The sequence below is a fragment of the Eurosta solidaginis genome, chromosome 4, assembly GCF_040869045.1.
Source record: "Eurosta solidaginis isolate ZX-2024a chromosome 4, ASM4086904v1, whole genome shotgun sequence".
In the NCBI taxonomy this organism is placed as follows: Eukaryota; Metazoa; Arthropoda; class Insecta; order Diptera; family Tephritidae; genus Eurosta; species Eurosta solidaginis.
The window spans coordinates 8,950,013-8,967,133 of NC_090322.1; the positions used below are offsets into that span (position 1 = coordinate 8,950,013).

General features: G+C 39.7%; 1 protein-coding gene across 21 annotated transcripts in view; it reads left to right on the top strand.

Moving 5' to 3' along the window:
* Positions 1-17,121, top strand: part of Hers (Histone gene-specific Epigenetic Repressor in late S phase) — a 545,891-nt gene that overhangs the window by 508,407 nt on the left and 20,363 nt on the right. For all 21 annotated transcript variants that reach the window (XM_067779957.1, XM_067779958.1, XM_067779961.1 and 18 more), the window contains exons 5-9: positions 11,386-12,261; positions 12,404-13,885; positions 13,955-15,786; positions 15,857-16,016; positions 16,090-16,258. In XM_067779957.1, coding sequence (XP_067636058.1) covers positions 11,386-12,261; positions 12,404-13,885; positions 13,955-15,786; positions 15,857-16,016; positions 16,090-16,258 — 4,519 coding nt within the window. The remainder of the gene's footprint in view (positions 1-11,385; positions 12,262-12,403; positions 13,886-13,954; positions 15,787-15,856; positions 16,017-16,089; positions 16,259-17,121) is intronic.

Below are 17,121 nucleotides of genomic sequence, written 5' to 3' on the forward strand. Positions count from 1 at the left end.
TGTTTAACTTCTACATATCGAAGCTCCTTTCGCCACCAGAAAGAGTTACCATTGTTTCCTACGCCGATGTCCACACGATAATGGCTACTGGTCCCGTTCCACCCATCGATGACCTATATAATTAAATAAAAAACTATCTCCCTAATTTCTTCAGTTTTTCCCCTCGCGAAACCTGGCATTGTCACCGACCAAATCATAGGCGGCCTTATTTCCAACATACACAAAACAAATGTTGACAATATTGGACATCCCCGTTGATGGCATTACGCTACCGACTACCAAAAATACTGGGTGTGACGTTCGATTTGGATCTACATTTTTGCGAGCATGCATCTGCAACTGTACCTGGAATCCAAAATCCTCAAATCTCTTGCCGGCAGCACTTGGGGTAAAGATAATTGCAATGCCACTTACAAAACAAGCGGCCGGCGAATTACATGCTACGTGTCCCCGATATGGTCGCCAATCCTAAAGGTTACTCACTGGAAGAAAATACAGGCCTGTCAAAACACTGCTCTCTGAACCTACACGGGCTATCTTCTTATGTCCCCAGAGCACCGCCTACATAGTGAGGCGAGAGTACTCCCCATTAGGAAGAGAAATTAAATGGTTAACAGTTTCTGTTGAATACACAGAAACTTGGACATAGGTATATTTAAAGAGGCCCCGCCACCTAGGGTCTTAAGAAGTCATCTCCGCAAGCGTTATGAGGAAATGCGGCACCTGAGATCACAGCCGTAGGTAGAAGAAGAACAAAAAAAGGTCTTCAGTTACATCCACAAAAAGGCGGCGGACCTCTATTCCAGGAATTGCCCTGCGAACACCGTTTTTAGAGGTAAATACACTTAACTCGCAGATGAGCAAAGCGCGTCAATCTAGCTCAACTTCGATTTGGATACTGTGACAGGTTAAACTCTTGCCTATCTAGAATCAACCCCGCTATATATAATGTATGTAAAATACTTGACGCGATTTACCTCCGAGGAGACTTAGACCCAACTTCTCTTCCAATTTTCGTCGTGCTACATATTCTGCAAGGCAAATGAATTTTCACTGGGAAGCTTTTCATGGGAAAAATACACTTGCTAAACCACTGCCGAGGGACGACCCCGTTTAGGAAAACACAAATGGGTATATACTGTTCGGTTTCGTCCAAACTTAAACTTCTCTTACTTGTTTTCTATTAAATTCAAACCATACGATCTCATTAACACGCTTATATGTATTAGCTTCTTGTATGTATGCTTGTTTTTAACTCTCTAGGCTAGGAGCGCAAAGGAGAGTTACAACTAAATAAATATAGTTTATAAAAACTAAAAAACACGCTTTTACATAATATCAAACTAAAAAGGCAAAAGTAAGTTTAAAATAATAATGAACAAAAAATACCAGTATTATTGTGAAAAAAGCGTGGGCATTTCGAGCGATGTTATTTAAAAGCGTGTTTTTTAGTTTTTTTTAAACTATATTTATTTTAAAAAAGTTTCTTCACTTTTGGTAAAAATTCTGAAGTACTCACTTGGATCGAGTATACCCGATACTTTTACTGAGTATGAGTACTAGAATCGATACTTTTTCTAAAGTTCTATCACTACTCCTGCCTCTTAAAAGCAGGCTTGTCAGGTACAGTCGATCGCTGCTTCTTGCCTCTCGGGATACTGTCTCTCTGGCCCATGCCAAGCGATCGCTCTCGTCGTTGGTCTGGTTAATGTTAGTTCTTTGTCCTACAGAGTAGTACATACTTGTCAACTCATTAATTTTTCTTTCGTAATCGTTGATTGAAGTTAATCTCAAAACAAAGCTTTCTTGCGAGTCTGGTAGTGTAGCTTTTTTCCTTAGCTTTCCGCAGGAACTTTGAAACCTTGACGAAGCACGAAGAACTCCACTTAGCAGCAATGTCAGAATTTAGTCTTGCGTATCTTTAAAGATTTAATGCAAATATATTGATTTATTAGTTTTCTATTGTTGGTTTGTTAGCCTTCATTTTTATTTACCTTTGTTCGTTGAAGCTGTTTGTGGAGATTAGTTTCATAAAATCGTTGAAAATTGGTAAACATTTCCCATTTCGAATACAAACAATCTTCCTTGTCAGGGTACATGATCTTAAAATCAAGTTTTATCTGTAATGTGTAAATGTATTTTTAGAATCTGTGCACCAAATATGTAATGTCATTCTTACCAATTCAGGAGCCCGCGATTCGAGAATACTTGGGTCACGCTTGAAGAAAATCAATGTTGGTCATTTCTTTTAGGTCATTCTGTCATTTTGTTCACAAAATATTAAAGAAAGTACCCGACATTTACTTTTCGATCAGAATTGACAGCAAACAATAATGATGAACTCAACCAACTGTTTCTTCTTGCACATGTATGAGCATTGCCACAAATTTAACTATGAGCATATTTAAAATAAAAATGTTTATATTTGAAGCATTTTTGATTTAAGTATGGAAAGTTGTAAGCTCAAGACATTTTTAAAATAAATACGAGCATATTTAAATTGAAAATGCAGCATTTTTAAATCAAATATAAAACATTTTAAAATGCAAAATGCATTTTTATTTTAACAATTCCGTTTTTAATTTAAAGATGTTTTGCTTTGTTTTGAAAATTTTCATTTTTAAAACGAGAATGACCTCGTTTAAAACGTGCATGGGAAGAACAAAAATTTTATTTTTGATTTTAAAATGCGATTTTTCTCTGAGTGTACAACAATATTTGCGCAATGCGTTTTTAATTCACGAAGTATTTTGATTGAAGCAGTTTATGTTTTACAATAAAAAATTATAATTTAGGTACATCTCCTCATGGAAAAGAAAAACTAAAACATTTTAATAGAAACATATCAGCACTCTGATGTTTGCGAGTTTACGCTCTCTGTAATATTTATTTAGAAGTATTACATAATTTTATGACAGCATTTAATTTATAACAACACTTATTTACATCCCGTAACTTTTTTATATATAATAGAGCAGGACTTCGTTTAGATAAATCTGTACATAACATTGGCGAAGGACCGTAATCAGATCCTGCAACAGCACAAAGAGCTCCGTCCACAACGCCCGGTGCTCCAGAATCTAATTGAATATTTGAACGAAACGACGATCAGAAAAGCTCCATTCTCCTATAGTTTCGACAGTAGAATAGATATTATCACTAATTCCAATTCGTGAATAAAATCCACTAACTTGCATTTGCATGCCTGGTTGTAATACAGTTTTGTAAAGTCCTATTGTTCCTACTGAATCTTTTTTAAAGGGGCGAGACACTTTAATTATATCTATATCGCCCCATCTCGTGACTGTTTTATGAAAAGTATTACCCGCTTTGCGAACTTGGCCTTGCCCCGTTTTAGATATACTATTTACACCAGCTTTAACTGTGGTCTTTTGCTCTTTTCCTATCCTCAGGCATGCTAAAGCTGTAACCACGTATTCTAAAGTGATCAATGATCCAACGCAAACATATTCTTTGTTTTGATATATTGCCACCACAAATGATTTATTATCCTCTGTATTCACAGAACTGTTAGAACTGCCAGCTCCAGTGCGAAATTCCGCATTCGCGTAGGCCAAAGGGAAGCTAAGCGCGACAAACAAGAGCACGAAATAATTTCTTAAACTTATTTTAGATTATGACTTTTTGAGACGCTTTTTAAATATTAAGTAAATCCAGATAAGTTTTGTGGGCGCTATTTATACATTAGTGGATTGTGTGCATAGCAAATAAGTAGAAACTTCTAGATTCAGGAAATGGGCACAAAGCAAATATTTGGCTGTTTTGAAAAGAACATTTTCTTGTGATTTGTTTATATATTTACACAGTTGAATTGTGCTATTGAATTGAGAGAGGCTATGTGATATAATGTTTGTATTTTTAATGAATAAACATAGACAAGTACAAAAGGTACACTAATTAAGTAGTTTTATCTGTTTGTATTTCTAATGAATAAACTCTAGTTTTATCTATTTGTATTTTTAATGAATAAATATATAAAAATAATAAAGTACAAAAGGTATACTAATTAGTTTTATCTGTTTCCAAACTGCTAATTTGTCTATTTTATACCCCCACAAAACCAGAGTTGGGAGCAGTGCACCAAGTTTTGAGCAGCAACATTTCTCGAAGTTAAGTGGGCTGACATAATCAAGATCCTGTGTTAAGTGTTAATGAGACGTTAATTGGTTGTGCACTTAAACGTCTGTTCATCCTTCCCATATTCGTAAAATTTGGTGATTTCTATAGCAATTTCACACAGAGCGTTAATGAAATAATTAGCCAAGTTTTCTACATTAAAGCCCTTAATAAACCCGATGTTCCACACAAAATACAAATTCTTAATTATCTCGTTCTTGCTTTACTGAGTGCCTAATGGAGTCAAAAATCTAGACGGTTTTGCTTGGTGTTTCGGATTTTTTTTTTTTTTTTTTCAATGGTTACAAACAGAGCTGCTCATCCCCTATACACCTATAACACTTTTGTTTTTGTTTTGCCCTGAATCATAGGCACAGATGCAAATTTACACTTCAAATATATAAAATCAATTTCAGAGCACTCCCGTATGCCCACACATATGATTAAAATTCATATGAAAGTTTTTGAATTTCTTATGAAAGTGCAAAGCAAAAGCTCTTTCATATGATGAACTCTTTTTCGGTATAAAGAAACAAATTTACACTAATCAATGAGTCAAAAATCTTAGGTTGGTAGTTAGGTGAAATGGCTGCAACCCTGGTCGCCCAAGTAGCTATTTAAAGCCGTTTTGATGCCATGTAACTCATCTAAAAACCTACGGAATGTCACGGTCATTGTATTACAACCAGCCAGAGTTGTTGATAAAATTAAGAATATTCGGGATTGCTATCACAGATAACCCTCTGAGGTCTTCTAGAAACGGGGTTCCAAGGAACCTTAGCCGGGCTCTAGCTAGATCCTGGCATTTGGATCTTTGCAGTTCCTGAGTATTCGTTATACGGAATGCCCATATTTTCCGCATGCGTACCTACTGTCCAATGGCCGGTGCAGACTGCTATCAGTTTGCGTGTGTTGCCCTGGATTTGTTCAGAAGACTTCTCGTCCTCTTTCCATCATAGTTTGGCCAAATGGATTTTGATATTGCACAGGTAGTGATGTTACTCCACTTTGTTTGTGCTTTCTTCAAGTAAAAGCTTTGGATATTCCCCTTGGCTACTGCTACGGGTATGCCTATTTCGGCACTGCTTATTTCCTCGTTCATCTCCGATGAGCCCCTGCGTGCTAGCTTGTCGGCCTTCTCGTACTTTGATGAAATGGCGCTTACAGTTTTAATCTTAACAAAATTTCCAAAATATACATATACATATGGTACGTAACAAAACTTCCAGTAGAGATGGACTTATCAAAAGCTTTTGATACAGTCAGCCACTACACGTTATTGCAAAACTTGTAAGGTCCCCTCTTTCTCCTAGTCTCAAACGGTGGACCGCAAATTATCAGTCTGATAGGCAGACATCGGTGCACTTCAGGAACGTAACGTCTAAACCAAGAAGAATTAAACAAGGTGGTGTTCTATACCCGCTTTTGTTTAACTTCTACATATCGAAGCTCCTTTCGCCACCAGAAGGAGTTACCATTGTTTCCTACGCCGATGTCTACACGATAATGGCTACTGGTCCCGTCCCACCCATCGATGACCTATATAATTAAATAAACAACTATCTCCCTAATTTCTTCAGTTTTTTCCCTTCGCGAAACCTGACATTGTCACCGACCAAATCATAGGCGGCCTTATTTCCAACATACACAAAACAAATGTCGACCATATTGGATATCCACGTCTATGGATTAAGTTCCCGACTACCAAAAATACTGGGTGTGACGTTCGATCAGGATCTACAAATATTTTGCCGGCAGCACTTGCGGTAAATATAAAGGGACGCTCATTACTACTTACAAAGCAATTGGCCGGCCGCTTGCATGCTACGCGTCGCAGATATGGTCGACAAGCCTAAAGGTGTCTCACTGGAAGAAAATACAGGCCTGTAAAAACACTGCTCTCTGAACCGACACGGGCTATCTTCTTATGTCCCAGAGCACCACCTACACAGTGGGGCGAGAATACTCCCCATTAGGCAGGGAAATTAAATGCTGATCAAACAGTTTCTGTTGAATATACAGAATATACAGAAACCGCCTCCCAGGGTCTTAAGAAGTCAGCCCCGCAAGCATTATGAAGAAATACGCCACCTGAGATCTCAGCCGTATGTAGAAGAACACAAAAATGTCCTCAGTGATATCCACAAAAAGGCGTCGGACCCCCTACGAACCCCGTTCTTAAAGTGAAATACCCTGAACTCGCAGAAGAGGAAAGCAATCTCCCTAGGGAGACGCGTGTCATTCTAGCTCAAATTGAATCTAGATACTGTAAACACCAACCATCTTTTCAATTGCAAAGTGGAACCAACGCCTCTAATACCCCTTTCTCTGTGGCCACCCCTCTTGAAGCTGCAGGTTTCCTTGGACTCCCGTTAGAGGATATTGATGACAATTTGGGAGTGGTTGCTCCAATTGGATGGCCAAGCACTGTTATATTGAAAACAACCAATAGAGATATGGAAGTGCAAAGTGCATAAATTCTATTTGGTTAATCTCTTCTCAAAAGTGATGTATATTGGAACGATTTTCCGTCATCCCTTCTCAAATTTGGCTTTGAGACAAACCGGTTTCGGCGTTGTGCCATCATCAGTGTCGACTTTCGTTCAAATCAACAAAGCAAAATAAGTCTTCACAAAACGTTTGGTATAAGTTCACTCACTTAAAACTTGACTCAGATAAATTGAGTGATGATTGTATTAGAAATTGTGGGTGTTGTCAAACGTTGAATGTGAGTATTATTTGAAAAGTGTGCGAACTTTAAGCTCCATTTTCTATATGAGTGTCTGTCTGATTGACATGATGACTGTGTGAAAAAGCGTTAACCATTCAATCGTGCATTGCAAGTGGTAGGATATAAATGTATAATTACAAAAGTGTGAAACAAAAATGAATTGGTGTGTGTTCTTCTGACATATCGAGAGTAGTATTTACAATGAGTCATCAAATATGTATTCTGATAAGTCAGAGCGTTGAAAATGTGATTTGTTACGACCATTTATCGATATTTAATATACAGTTGTGGGTAATTGAGCTAAGTGTTTGGATTATGGGTTAAAGTATGTAATTTGCATGTAATATATGACTCCTTTTTAGGTGTGAATGGAAATGTCAAAAGATGATTATCTCATCAGATCATTTTTGATGACAGCTAGAGGTGACAAATTAAAAAAGTACTTATAATTGTGAGCCTTATAGGAGTTCATTTTATGTGAAAAGTATAAGTTTTAAAATTATAAAATTTACAATCTTAATAGACTCATATATGATGAAATGTATGCGCAATATGCCAAGGCTGTATATTCAACAAAGCAACATACAAGCAGGGGCTGAAACTGTTATTCCTTTTATAATATATGTAATTCCTTGCAAAACTATTAATTTTGGACTTTAAATATATCTGGATCAAGATAAAAATTATTTTTGGAATTATTATTTTTTGAGTCCGATAGAACTATGTAGTTAAAGTCGGACTTTTAAAAATAAAAGTCCGGAGATAAAAGTTAAATCCGGACTTTTATTTTTTAAGGCCAAAATAAAAGTCCGGCTTGATAACAAAGAAACGGCCTATCCGAATTAAAAAATACAGATTTTACTTTTATATGTGGACTTTTATGGAAAAAGTTCGAAAAATAAAAAGGATGCATGATTCGACATGATATTGCTATAGGCATACCTGGGAACTCAAACATTTTCACCTAGGACAATTTTTTTTACCAGGACTTTTTCGACTCCGAAAAAAAAAATTATTATTTTCCGTCTCTGCATACAAGGCGAATTCAGTACAAAGTGGTGTTATTCCATCAGCTGATTACTTCTTCTTGATAATTGCCAAGCAACGCAACAAGATGTCAGTTAATCGAAATGAATGATTATTTTCTGTTGACTTGACATTCTTCTGCACGGCGAATTGAGTTGAATTCGCTTTGCCATTACCTTGGTCCCATCGAATCAAAATTTCATATTTTTCTTGGCATTTTTTTATTTGGAATGAAAATTTTATTTGATGCGGAAAATGCCTAGCCAATATTTCGACAGTTGAATAGAATATCGCCCTATCTCAGCTGCTGTTTCGAAAACGCCCTATGTCAGAATTTCTTTCAAAAACGCCATATCTGAGCTGAAAGTCAATACATTTTGACATTAACTGAGCCGTTTATTAAAAAAAATTCTGTGATAGGGCGTTTTTGAAACAAATTCTGAAAAAGGACGTTATTCTACGGTTCTCTGAGATAGAGCATTTTCGGAACGACAGCCATGATATGGTGATACTCCACTCAGCAGTCCATTTGTTCCTTTTTTGCATTACTATTGATCTTTTTTGCTGATCTTTATTCCGAACGATTAACGGCAACCGTTATTTGATTGATTGTTGTGATAATGTTAATGGAGTCATATAAGAGGCAAAATATGAGTTGTTTATAAGTCTTATTAGGAGTCATATTGGACTCATATTTCGGCTCATACGATGTATGAAATTGTGCTCATATTGGACGACCACCGCATGAAGGGAAATAAATTCCTACCTATTGCGAGTGTCGATTGCAGTGATAGTCGACTGTCAAGCGAAAAGTTAAAAAAATATCAAAATCTGTTTGGTATAATATAACTGATTGGGCGCTTAAATTGCAGATACAAGATAGTCGATTCTATTCCGATCGACACTCATAATAGCGGGATTGTTTTAAGTGCTCCAACTTAGGACACTTCTGAATCTTTTATGAAATCTTTGCTGGAAGTTTATTAGTTAAACATCAAGCCAATTAAAAAAAAAAAAAGAAATCCAATAGGGCTTAAAAGTTTCTTCTCTATATTTTTCAACCCTTTCACAACCACAACTGATTTTCCTGTGTCGATTGCTTGTCAAATACTTTGCTGAACTTTTGTCGCCTAATGATCTCTAAAGTCAAACTTCAGCAGAAAAAAAAATGTAGCTGCAACTAATAGTTATAATCGGCTAGCAAAAACCGAAAATCCCAAGCGAAACAAATAACTGAAACTAGGAAATTTTCGCATGTAAATTTATTGTTTTGTTAACTATTGCACATTTTTGTTGTATTTGTTGTAATTGTCTCCAGCAACATTGTTTTCGGTAGTTTCTGGCTGTTGTTAGCAAAACCAACGACTTCAACTGCAACAACAAAAATAAAATTTAAAAAACAATAATAAAGAAAAGCAAACAAAAACAGGAACAACAGCATTATAAAAATTTACTAGCTAAGCCTAGAGCACGAGCAGCTATCCCGGCAACAGAAGCTGCTATGGTCAATGGAAAGCGCGCTCGCTGTCAATAGCGGGATTGGCAAAGTAACGGCACTGTATGCACACTTTACGTAAGGCTTTTAATAGCGGCTGTACGACTACAATAAACAAGTTTTACAACAACGCTTGCATGCAAAAATAACAATTGTAGCGTCTAAAACTGTAAATAGATAAAATGGGCGATAGTCATTTTTATACCTTTCATGAAAATGAAATGGTATATTAATTTCGTCACGAAACCCAAAATTCTAAGTCCTTAAAGGAAAATAGATAGACCCACCATTAAGTATACCGAAATAATCAGGATAAGGAGCTGAGTTGATTTAGCCATGTCCGTCTGTCCGTCTGTTTGTATGCAAACTAGTCCCTCAATTTTTGAGATATCTTGATAAAATTTGGTGAGCGGGTGTATTTGGGTGTCCGGTTAGACATTTGTCGGAACCGGCCGGATCGGACCACTATAGCATATATCCTCCATACAACCGATTTTTCAGAAAAAGAAGATTTTTGTCATATCTTCCTCAATTTAACAGATTGAAGCTTCAAACTTCACCATATACTTTCGCATATTGCACATATTGTTGTCTGAAAAAATTTAAGAGATCGGTCGTATATATAGTATATAGCCCCCACAACCGATTGTTCAGATAAGAAACTTTTCGTAATTACTGCCCTATTTTAAGAGCTAGAGGCTTCAAATTTCAACGAATGCTTACGTATATAGCATATATTGTTGGCTGAAAAAAATCATAGAGACCGATGGTATATATAGTATATATCTCATACAACCGATTGTTCAGATAAGGACAAAGTCGTCCTCGAAACGGAATTATAATTTATTATAAGCCTGACCTCGCACGCAGTTTTACCGTAAATTCCAGAAAATTCCAGTATGTAGCTGGAAAAGTTTATCAGTTTTTGGCGATATCAAATAAATAAATAAATAAATAAATATAGCTATTGCGTTGGTATACCGAAATCCGTCATTCTCATTGCCGACATTTAGAAGAATGGTGGAAGAGGATCCTAAGGAAAGGAGCTCTCCAATGAAAATTTAGAAAAAATTGTTCTTGAAGGAGACTATCATTTGTCGAAATTCATCAAGCGATATACTTGGGAGGAAATTGGAGCAGCTGGGACTGCATTCATTTTTGGAAATCAGAACAATGAGGTTTGTCGATTAAGCCATGACTGTCTCACAGCCAGGTTTAACGCAATTTAGTTTTTCTCCCATTCAACTAATTGTTCAAATAAAATTTTGTTTCCTTTAAGTTTTTTCAGCTTTGTCAATATATGTATGTAGTTTAGTTTATATTGATCTTAAAAATTGCTTAGGTATGTACATCTGTTTACTATATATTTCATATCTTATTAAGCCGATTAGTTGGATATTACGAATGGGATAAGATTATTGTTCAGCCCCATTCATGAAAGGTATGAAGTCTTCGGCACAGCCGAAGACAATCCCGTCCTTACTTGTTGTTATTTCCCTTTTACCTACTTTGCCATTTTTCGCCTTTTCCCCCCTCTGATTTCAAAGCTCACAAAGTTTTACAAAACGATCTCTTTTATTTGTTGTTGTATTCCTGAAATTGAGTACCGCAACATGCGATCGATCGATGAAAAATAACGACCGCAAATATATCCCATGCTAACAGAAGCTTTAAGCCATATTTTACAGAATAATGAATTTACATAGATTTGGTGAGTTAATAAAATATCACTGTAAGCGTAGCAAGCTTGTTTTTTGGCAATGATCTTCAAGAATACAAGAACATGCTAGGTAGAATAATACCTACATATATATTAAAAGTTAACATTACGACATAGGGGAAAATCCCAAAAGAAAGTATGCAAAGCACTAACTTTTTTTTAGTTTTACCTAGATGTACATATGTATGTATGTATTTTAAAATCTTTTATACTTTCATAGTTTTAATTTTAATTTATATAATTATTTACTAAATTTGCTTTTTCCTCTATTTTCAGGCTATTACCAACCTGCCGGTCCATTGATCTCACCACACGTCCTACCGCCCGTAGCCACTGCACCACCGCCGCCTCCTAATGTGCCACTCCTGCCAACAGGTGCCGCGTCCGCTTCCACTATCAAAAAGTCGCAACAAATACCTGCACCGCTTAGCTCTGATCCGGAGCTTGCAGCTGACCAACAGCCCCCAACAGCGGCTTCTACTGCGGAAGGCACAGACGGTGATGTGCTTATCACTGGCGGCGACTTGACACCGTTCCGTTATCCGCCGGTAGCGCACAGCGGCGCACCCACAACACAGCACCAGCAACAGCATCAACAGCAGCTACATCAACAAGCTGCCGCCGCTGCTGCAGCAGCAGCTGCTGCTGCGGCTGCAGCCGCTCATCAGGGTTCGCCATATCCACGCTCTATGCATGCACAGATGCATTATTCGACAGCGTATCCGGCCAACTATTGTACACCATATCCGGTGGAGGCCGTTTGCTATTCACCACCTTCTTATCAACCATATTTTTCAACCAAAGTTTATCAGAGCGCTGGTCCGCCACCACCTTCCACATACCGACGTTATCCTTACTATCAACCTGGTCATCCACCACCACCGGCTGAACTCTACGAACAAGGTCCACCCCCACCACCACCTACGGCAGCGAGTGGTGCAGCTTCAGCGCCCGGACCACCACCAACGTCGATACAGGGACCACCACCAACAGCACCGCCCCCCGGAACACAACTTGTGCCGGCTGGTCCGGTACCACATCCGCAACACCTAGAACACTATCCAGGACCACCAGGTTATTACACCGGCTATAGTCCCGGCGGTGGCGCTGCAGGGCAGTGTTACACGCGCAGCATACAGGGACCATATATGGGTAAGGGAAAGTATGGTTCTTACATAAGTAGAGGGCGGAAAAGAGGGGTCTTAAAATTGTTAATAATACTTTTTGCTATTCTATACTGTTTGTAGAGAACTCGCTGTTCCTTAACCCTCTTATATTTTTAACCATTTTTCAGAGTATCCACCACAGTGTCCATGTCCAATGCAACAATCGTGTCCAAAAAACGTCCATACTGGGCCTCATATTGGTAGCAACAACGGCATCAACAACAGCACCATCAACAACAGCTCGAACAACAACAACAACAGCTGTTCAACAATGAGTCATTTGAGCAACAGCAGCAACAATATGTTGATGAATGGCAACAAGACCAACAACAGCAGCAGCAGGGAAACCAACAGCAGCAGCAACAGTTCGAATGCGACGAACAACAGCCAGAACAGCAGCAGCAACAACAACAGCTCGATCAACAATTCATTGACTACCAGTAGAGGCCCAGTTACAAATTCGACGACGACCACACTGACAACGACAACCAGCGCGCCTGTAACTGCAACATCAGTTGCATTAGCGACGACAACACCAACAACACAAATTGACGAACTATTACTCTTTGGCAAGCAACAATCACAGCAACATTTGGATTTATTGCTGGCGGTCAAGTCCGAGTTGAAATTAGAAGATTCGGACAATAAAAGCCAGTACGAAGAGAGCGTAGTGCAGCCACCGACGCCACCAGAGAGCTACACAACTAACGACGAAAAGTTGTTAGATACACTAACTGAACATGAGTTGTCGTCGGCGTCGCTGTCGGTGGCCCTCGACGAGGCTAATGCCAAGCTGCTATTATGCAGCAATAAAACTGAAAGTAAATCTATGATAGAAAATAGGCGGCAGCAGACACAGTCGCAATTCAACGTCAGCAATAAAACCAATGTTGCAGTATTAGAAGCTTACGACTTGACGACATCGACAGTCACGCCACCACCTACTTCTATAACATCAACTCACAACGGCAGTAGTAATACCACAAGTACTGCTACCAATTGCACCGCACTGCCATTTTTAGGACGCAAAGCGCGAATTGGCAAGTCGATGGCGCGAGAAATGATGTACGCAGGTGCGGCAACCAATATAACAGGGCAGACACAGAGCAGCGCTCAAACCCCGGCTACACCAACAATACAAGTGCGCGCGATGCCGCAACAGCAACATGCCGTTGTACAGTCACAGCCGCAGCAGCAGTGTCAACTACAGCGCCAACAAACACAGCAGCATCAAGTGCGAACACAGTTAACGGCCTTGCAGTCAGAGCAACTATTGACAGCTATCACATCCAGTCCTTCACCACAAGTGCCAACGACAACAAATGAGTCATTTCCGTTAACGGCGATCACACAGTCGCCATTGCAAATACCGTTTCTGCTTAAGACGGAAATAAAAGCAGAAAAAATTAAACTGGAAGATGAGGAACCGTTACTTTGTGCTGTGCTACGGTTACAACAACAACATCAGCAGGAGTCTAGCCATAACGATGAAAAAGATAGTGAAAAACCTGAATTGAAATTGATCAAAGCTGAACCGTTGACAGTGACATGTGAAGATGTTACAGCGGTTATGAAGGAAGTTGTGGATACCCCAATACTGAAGCCGTTAGGTAAGTTGCAATTTATACCTTTCCATAAATCAAGTGTTAAAAACTTACTTCTTGATTTTCTTCCAAAAGGCCGCATGCGTCTTTTACCTAGTTGGCAGCAGCCACCAGTAATACAGTGCGATATTGACCTTTCGACCACCTCAGACGATGACGTGCTCGATTTGTGTCACAGTCCAGCCACATCCACCTCTGAAAGTGGTCAAAAACAACGCCTCAAGATACTTAACCTACCCAAGGCACAACAGCAATCTTGTAAGAAAACATCTCCCAACGGCTACAAAAGTCTTATCAAGCAAGCCGAGCCACGCACCTACTTATGTCTAAGTGGACGTAAATTTGATAAACGTGGTCGCTATAGTAAGCTTCAAATACGACAATCGTTCAAGGCCGGTAGCGTTGGTGCCACAATACGTCGTCGCCAGCTGGTGCTGACCGATCAGCAAAAGAAGCAGCTTAAATTACGTAAAAAGAAACTGCAAGCGCTGGAGCTTCGTAAGCAAGAACTGTTAGAGAAGCGTCGCACAGCTGCCAAGCAGGAGCGATTGCTGCGCAGGAAAATCATGAAAAAATCAATTACTGCGCGCAGCATAAAACAAGAGGAGCGAAGCGTTGAAGAGATAGTTGATTTGGTAGGTGAGTCTGAACAAATCGAAAGTGAATTTAGTGAAGTTACACAATCGGAAGTGCCAACAATGCGCATGATAATGACAGAAAGCAGTAGCAGCTGTAACAGCAGCAGCAGTAATTGCAATAGCACAAACAGCATAAGTAGCAACAATAGCATTAGCAGCAGCATAAATACAAGCTCAACAAGGATCACACCGAAGCGAGGCAATGCATCACGAAAACCATGCGTACCGCTTCACATCCTAGAGACCATAGACTCTGTGGCACGCGGTTATTTCTCCGAGCCTGAAACGTCACGTTGCACCAGTGCTGTTAACCACTATCCTAATTGTGATCCGACTGATCCTGGCACAGCGATGGATATTTCCACATCTGGACGCAAACAGAAGAAAGATATAAAAGCAAGTGCTGAGAAACGCTCGAAGTCAGAGACGAAGAAACCAATGAACATTACAATAGCATCCACAGCCGCGACCGATGTTATTGATATAAGCGAACACACAGCTGCGGCGGCACGTGCTAAAAAAACTACCTCAATAACAGAACCTATCTCGGGTTCACTTGGTGAAGAGAGCGTAACACCGCTTAATGGGAGACATTGCTCAGAAGCTGCACAGGTCGCGGCAGCAACACAGCCTATAGAGACTGTTGGCAGCTCCAGTAAGAAAAACAAAACAAAAGGTAAGCCAAAGCGAACGCCAACAAAGCGGAAGCCCACTAAAACAAATAAATTGAAGGCGCAAAGCGAAAATAAAAAAAGTGGAAATGCGAAGACAAAACAGCAAGATGGCGAGTTCCATACGTCTGCTACGAGAAAGGAGGTTGAAGTTGCTATTCAAGCAGCAGAACAGTTTACCTTGGAGACTAATAATGATATTTATGCTAAATGCCGAGCAGAAGACAATTCGTCGGAAGAAGCAGACAGACAAGTGCAAGTGGAGGTTGGCTTAGCTGACGATTCGCCTGCGTTAGAAGAGGATTTTACTAAGCAACAGCACTTTGCGCAGCAACTCGATAAACATTCCAATGCACAAGTGTTCCTGCCACCAGTACCGCCAATGCCACGCATTGTCTGCCAACCACATCACGGTGCTAAACGCACGCGCTCACGCTCAAAATTCGGCAACCGCAAACGCCAAAAGGCGAAACATTCCACTGTATCTTTCGAATTAGACGATCGTCTACCTCCAGCGACGCGTATAGACGCTATGCCGAAATGGAATAATGGCTGGACGTGGGAAGGCGAGTCATTCCAAGGCGCAGTGTTTTTGAACGTAAGTTATTTGGTCATTATAAGTACGGACTCGTATTAAAATAAATTTGAAAATGTGTTTCTATATTTAGAGCGACGATCCGCTAGTCATACGCACCTGTTATCCCGCCATGCGCCACTCTGAGGGTGACATAATACGCACACGTGACTGTGTACTGCTCAAAGCGAATGAGGATAATGATTTGCCATATGTAGCGAAGGTGGCGCATCTATGGGATAATCCTGAGGATGGTGAGTATGCTCTGAATATTGCGTATGTCTAACGTGGAGCACACGTGACTTATTAAATTATTTTTCTTTGCAGGGGAAATGATGATGTCCTTATTATGGTATTACCGGCCTGAGCATACTGAACAAGGTCGCCAACCCAGCGACAGTCCCGATGAAGTCTATGCGTCAAGACATCGTGATCATAATTCTGTTGCCTGCATTGAGGATAAGTGTTACGTGCTTACTTTCAGCGAGTATTGTAGGTGAGTGTATGCTTTAACTTAGACTCCACTTTTTTCTTAAACGTCCTGCCTTGATTTGACGTGAATTTGAATAACTGTACACGCGCTTCTTTTTCATTATATTCATTATTTTTTCATTCATTTACCGTCTGGTTGCCCTAGCAGAGCATTAGTAAGAGTTCTCTTGAGCTTTTTTCATATTCACATAATGGAACCACAATCATCGTTTATAGGTGCTTAACCTCTCAGATGATTTTGGCCGTTTCGGAGCAAGTGACGCTAATCATCACTGGTTCGCAACAGCTGATGACAATTGTAAGCATCAAAGGAAATCCAGTTTTCTTTGGTCCTGTAAATTTATTTAATTTCGTTTAGCGATATAAATTTTTAATGAGTTTAGAAATCATCATTTAAAAATTTACTTACGTTGCTGCATGGAGCTACCTGATGGATGGCGCTTCCCAAGGCAGTCGGTTCTATGTACCGGAGCGACTCGGGTTTTTTCCCGACCAAGGACTGTCATTTCAGTGTGACCCCATTTAATTTGTTGCGTCCCTCCCCCAAATTGCTCCATATTCTCTTACTCTGGGAAGGCATCGAATCCAATCCGGGTCCGTCTCCTGACCCCGGTCCTGAGAAATGGTTTTGCTGCATCTGCCGGAACAGAATCTTTTTAGGACGGTCATACTCTGTTCAGTGTGTCTCGTGTAAGGGATGATTGCATCGGACAGGTTGTTCTGGGCTTGATCCCAAAACCGACGTCCACGTAACTTTTATAAATCTTTTGTGGCTCCTTGCTGTTCACGCCCAAGGGCGTCCCGTAGTCTACGCCTAAGCTCCTGCAGCTCCTGCCTTGGGTGGTGCCACTTTCCTAGATGTTCTGG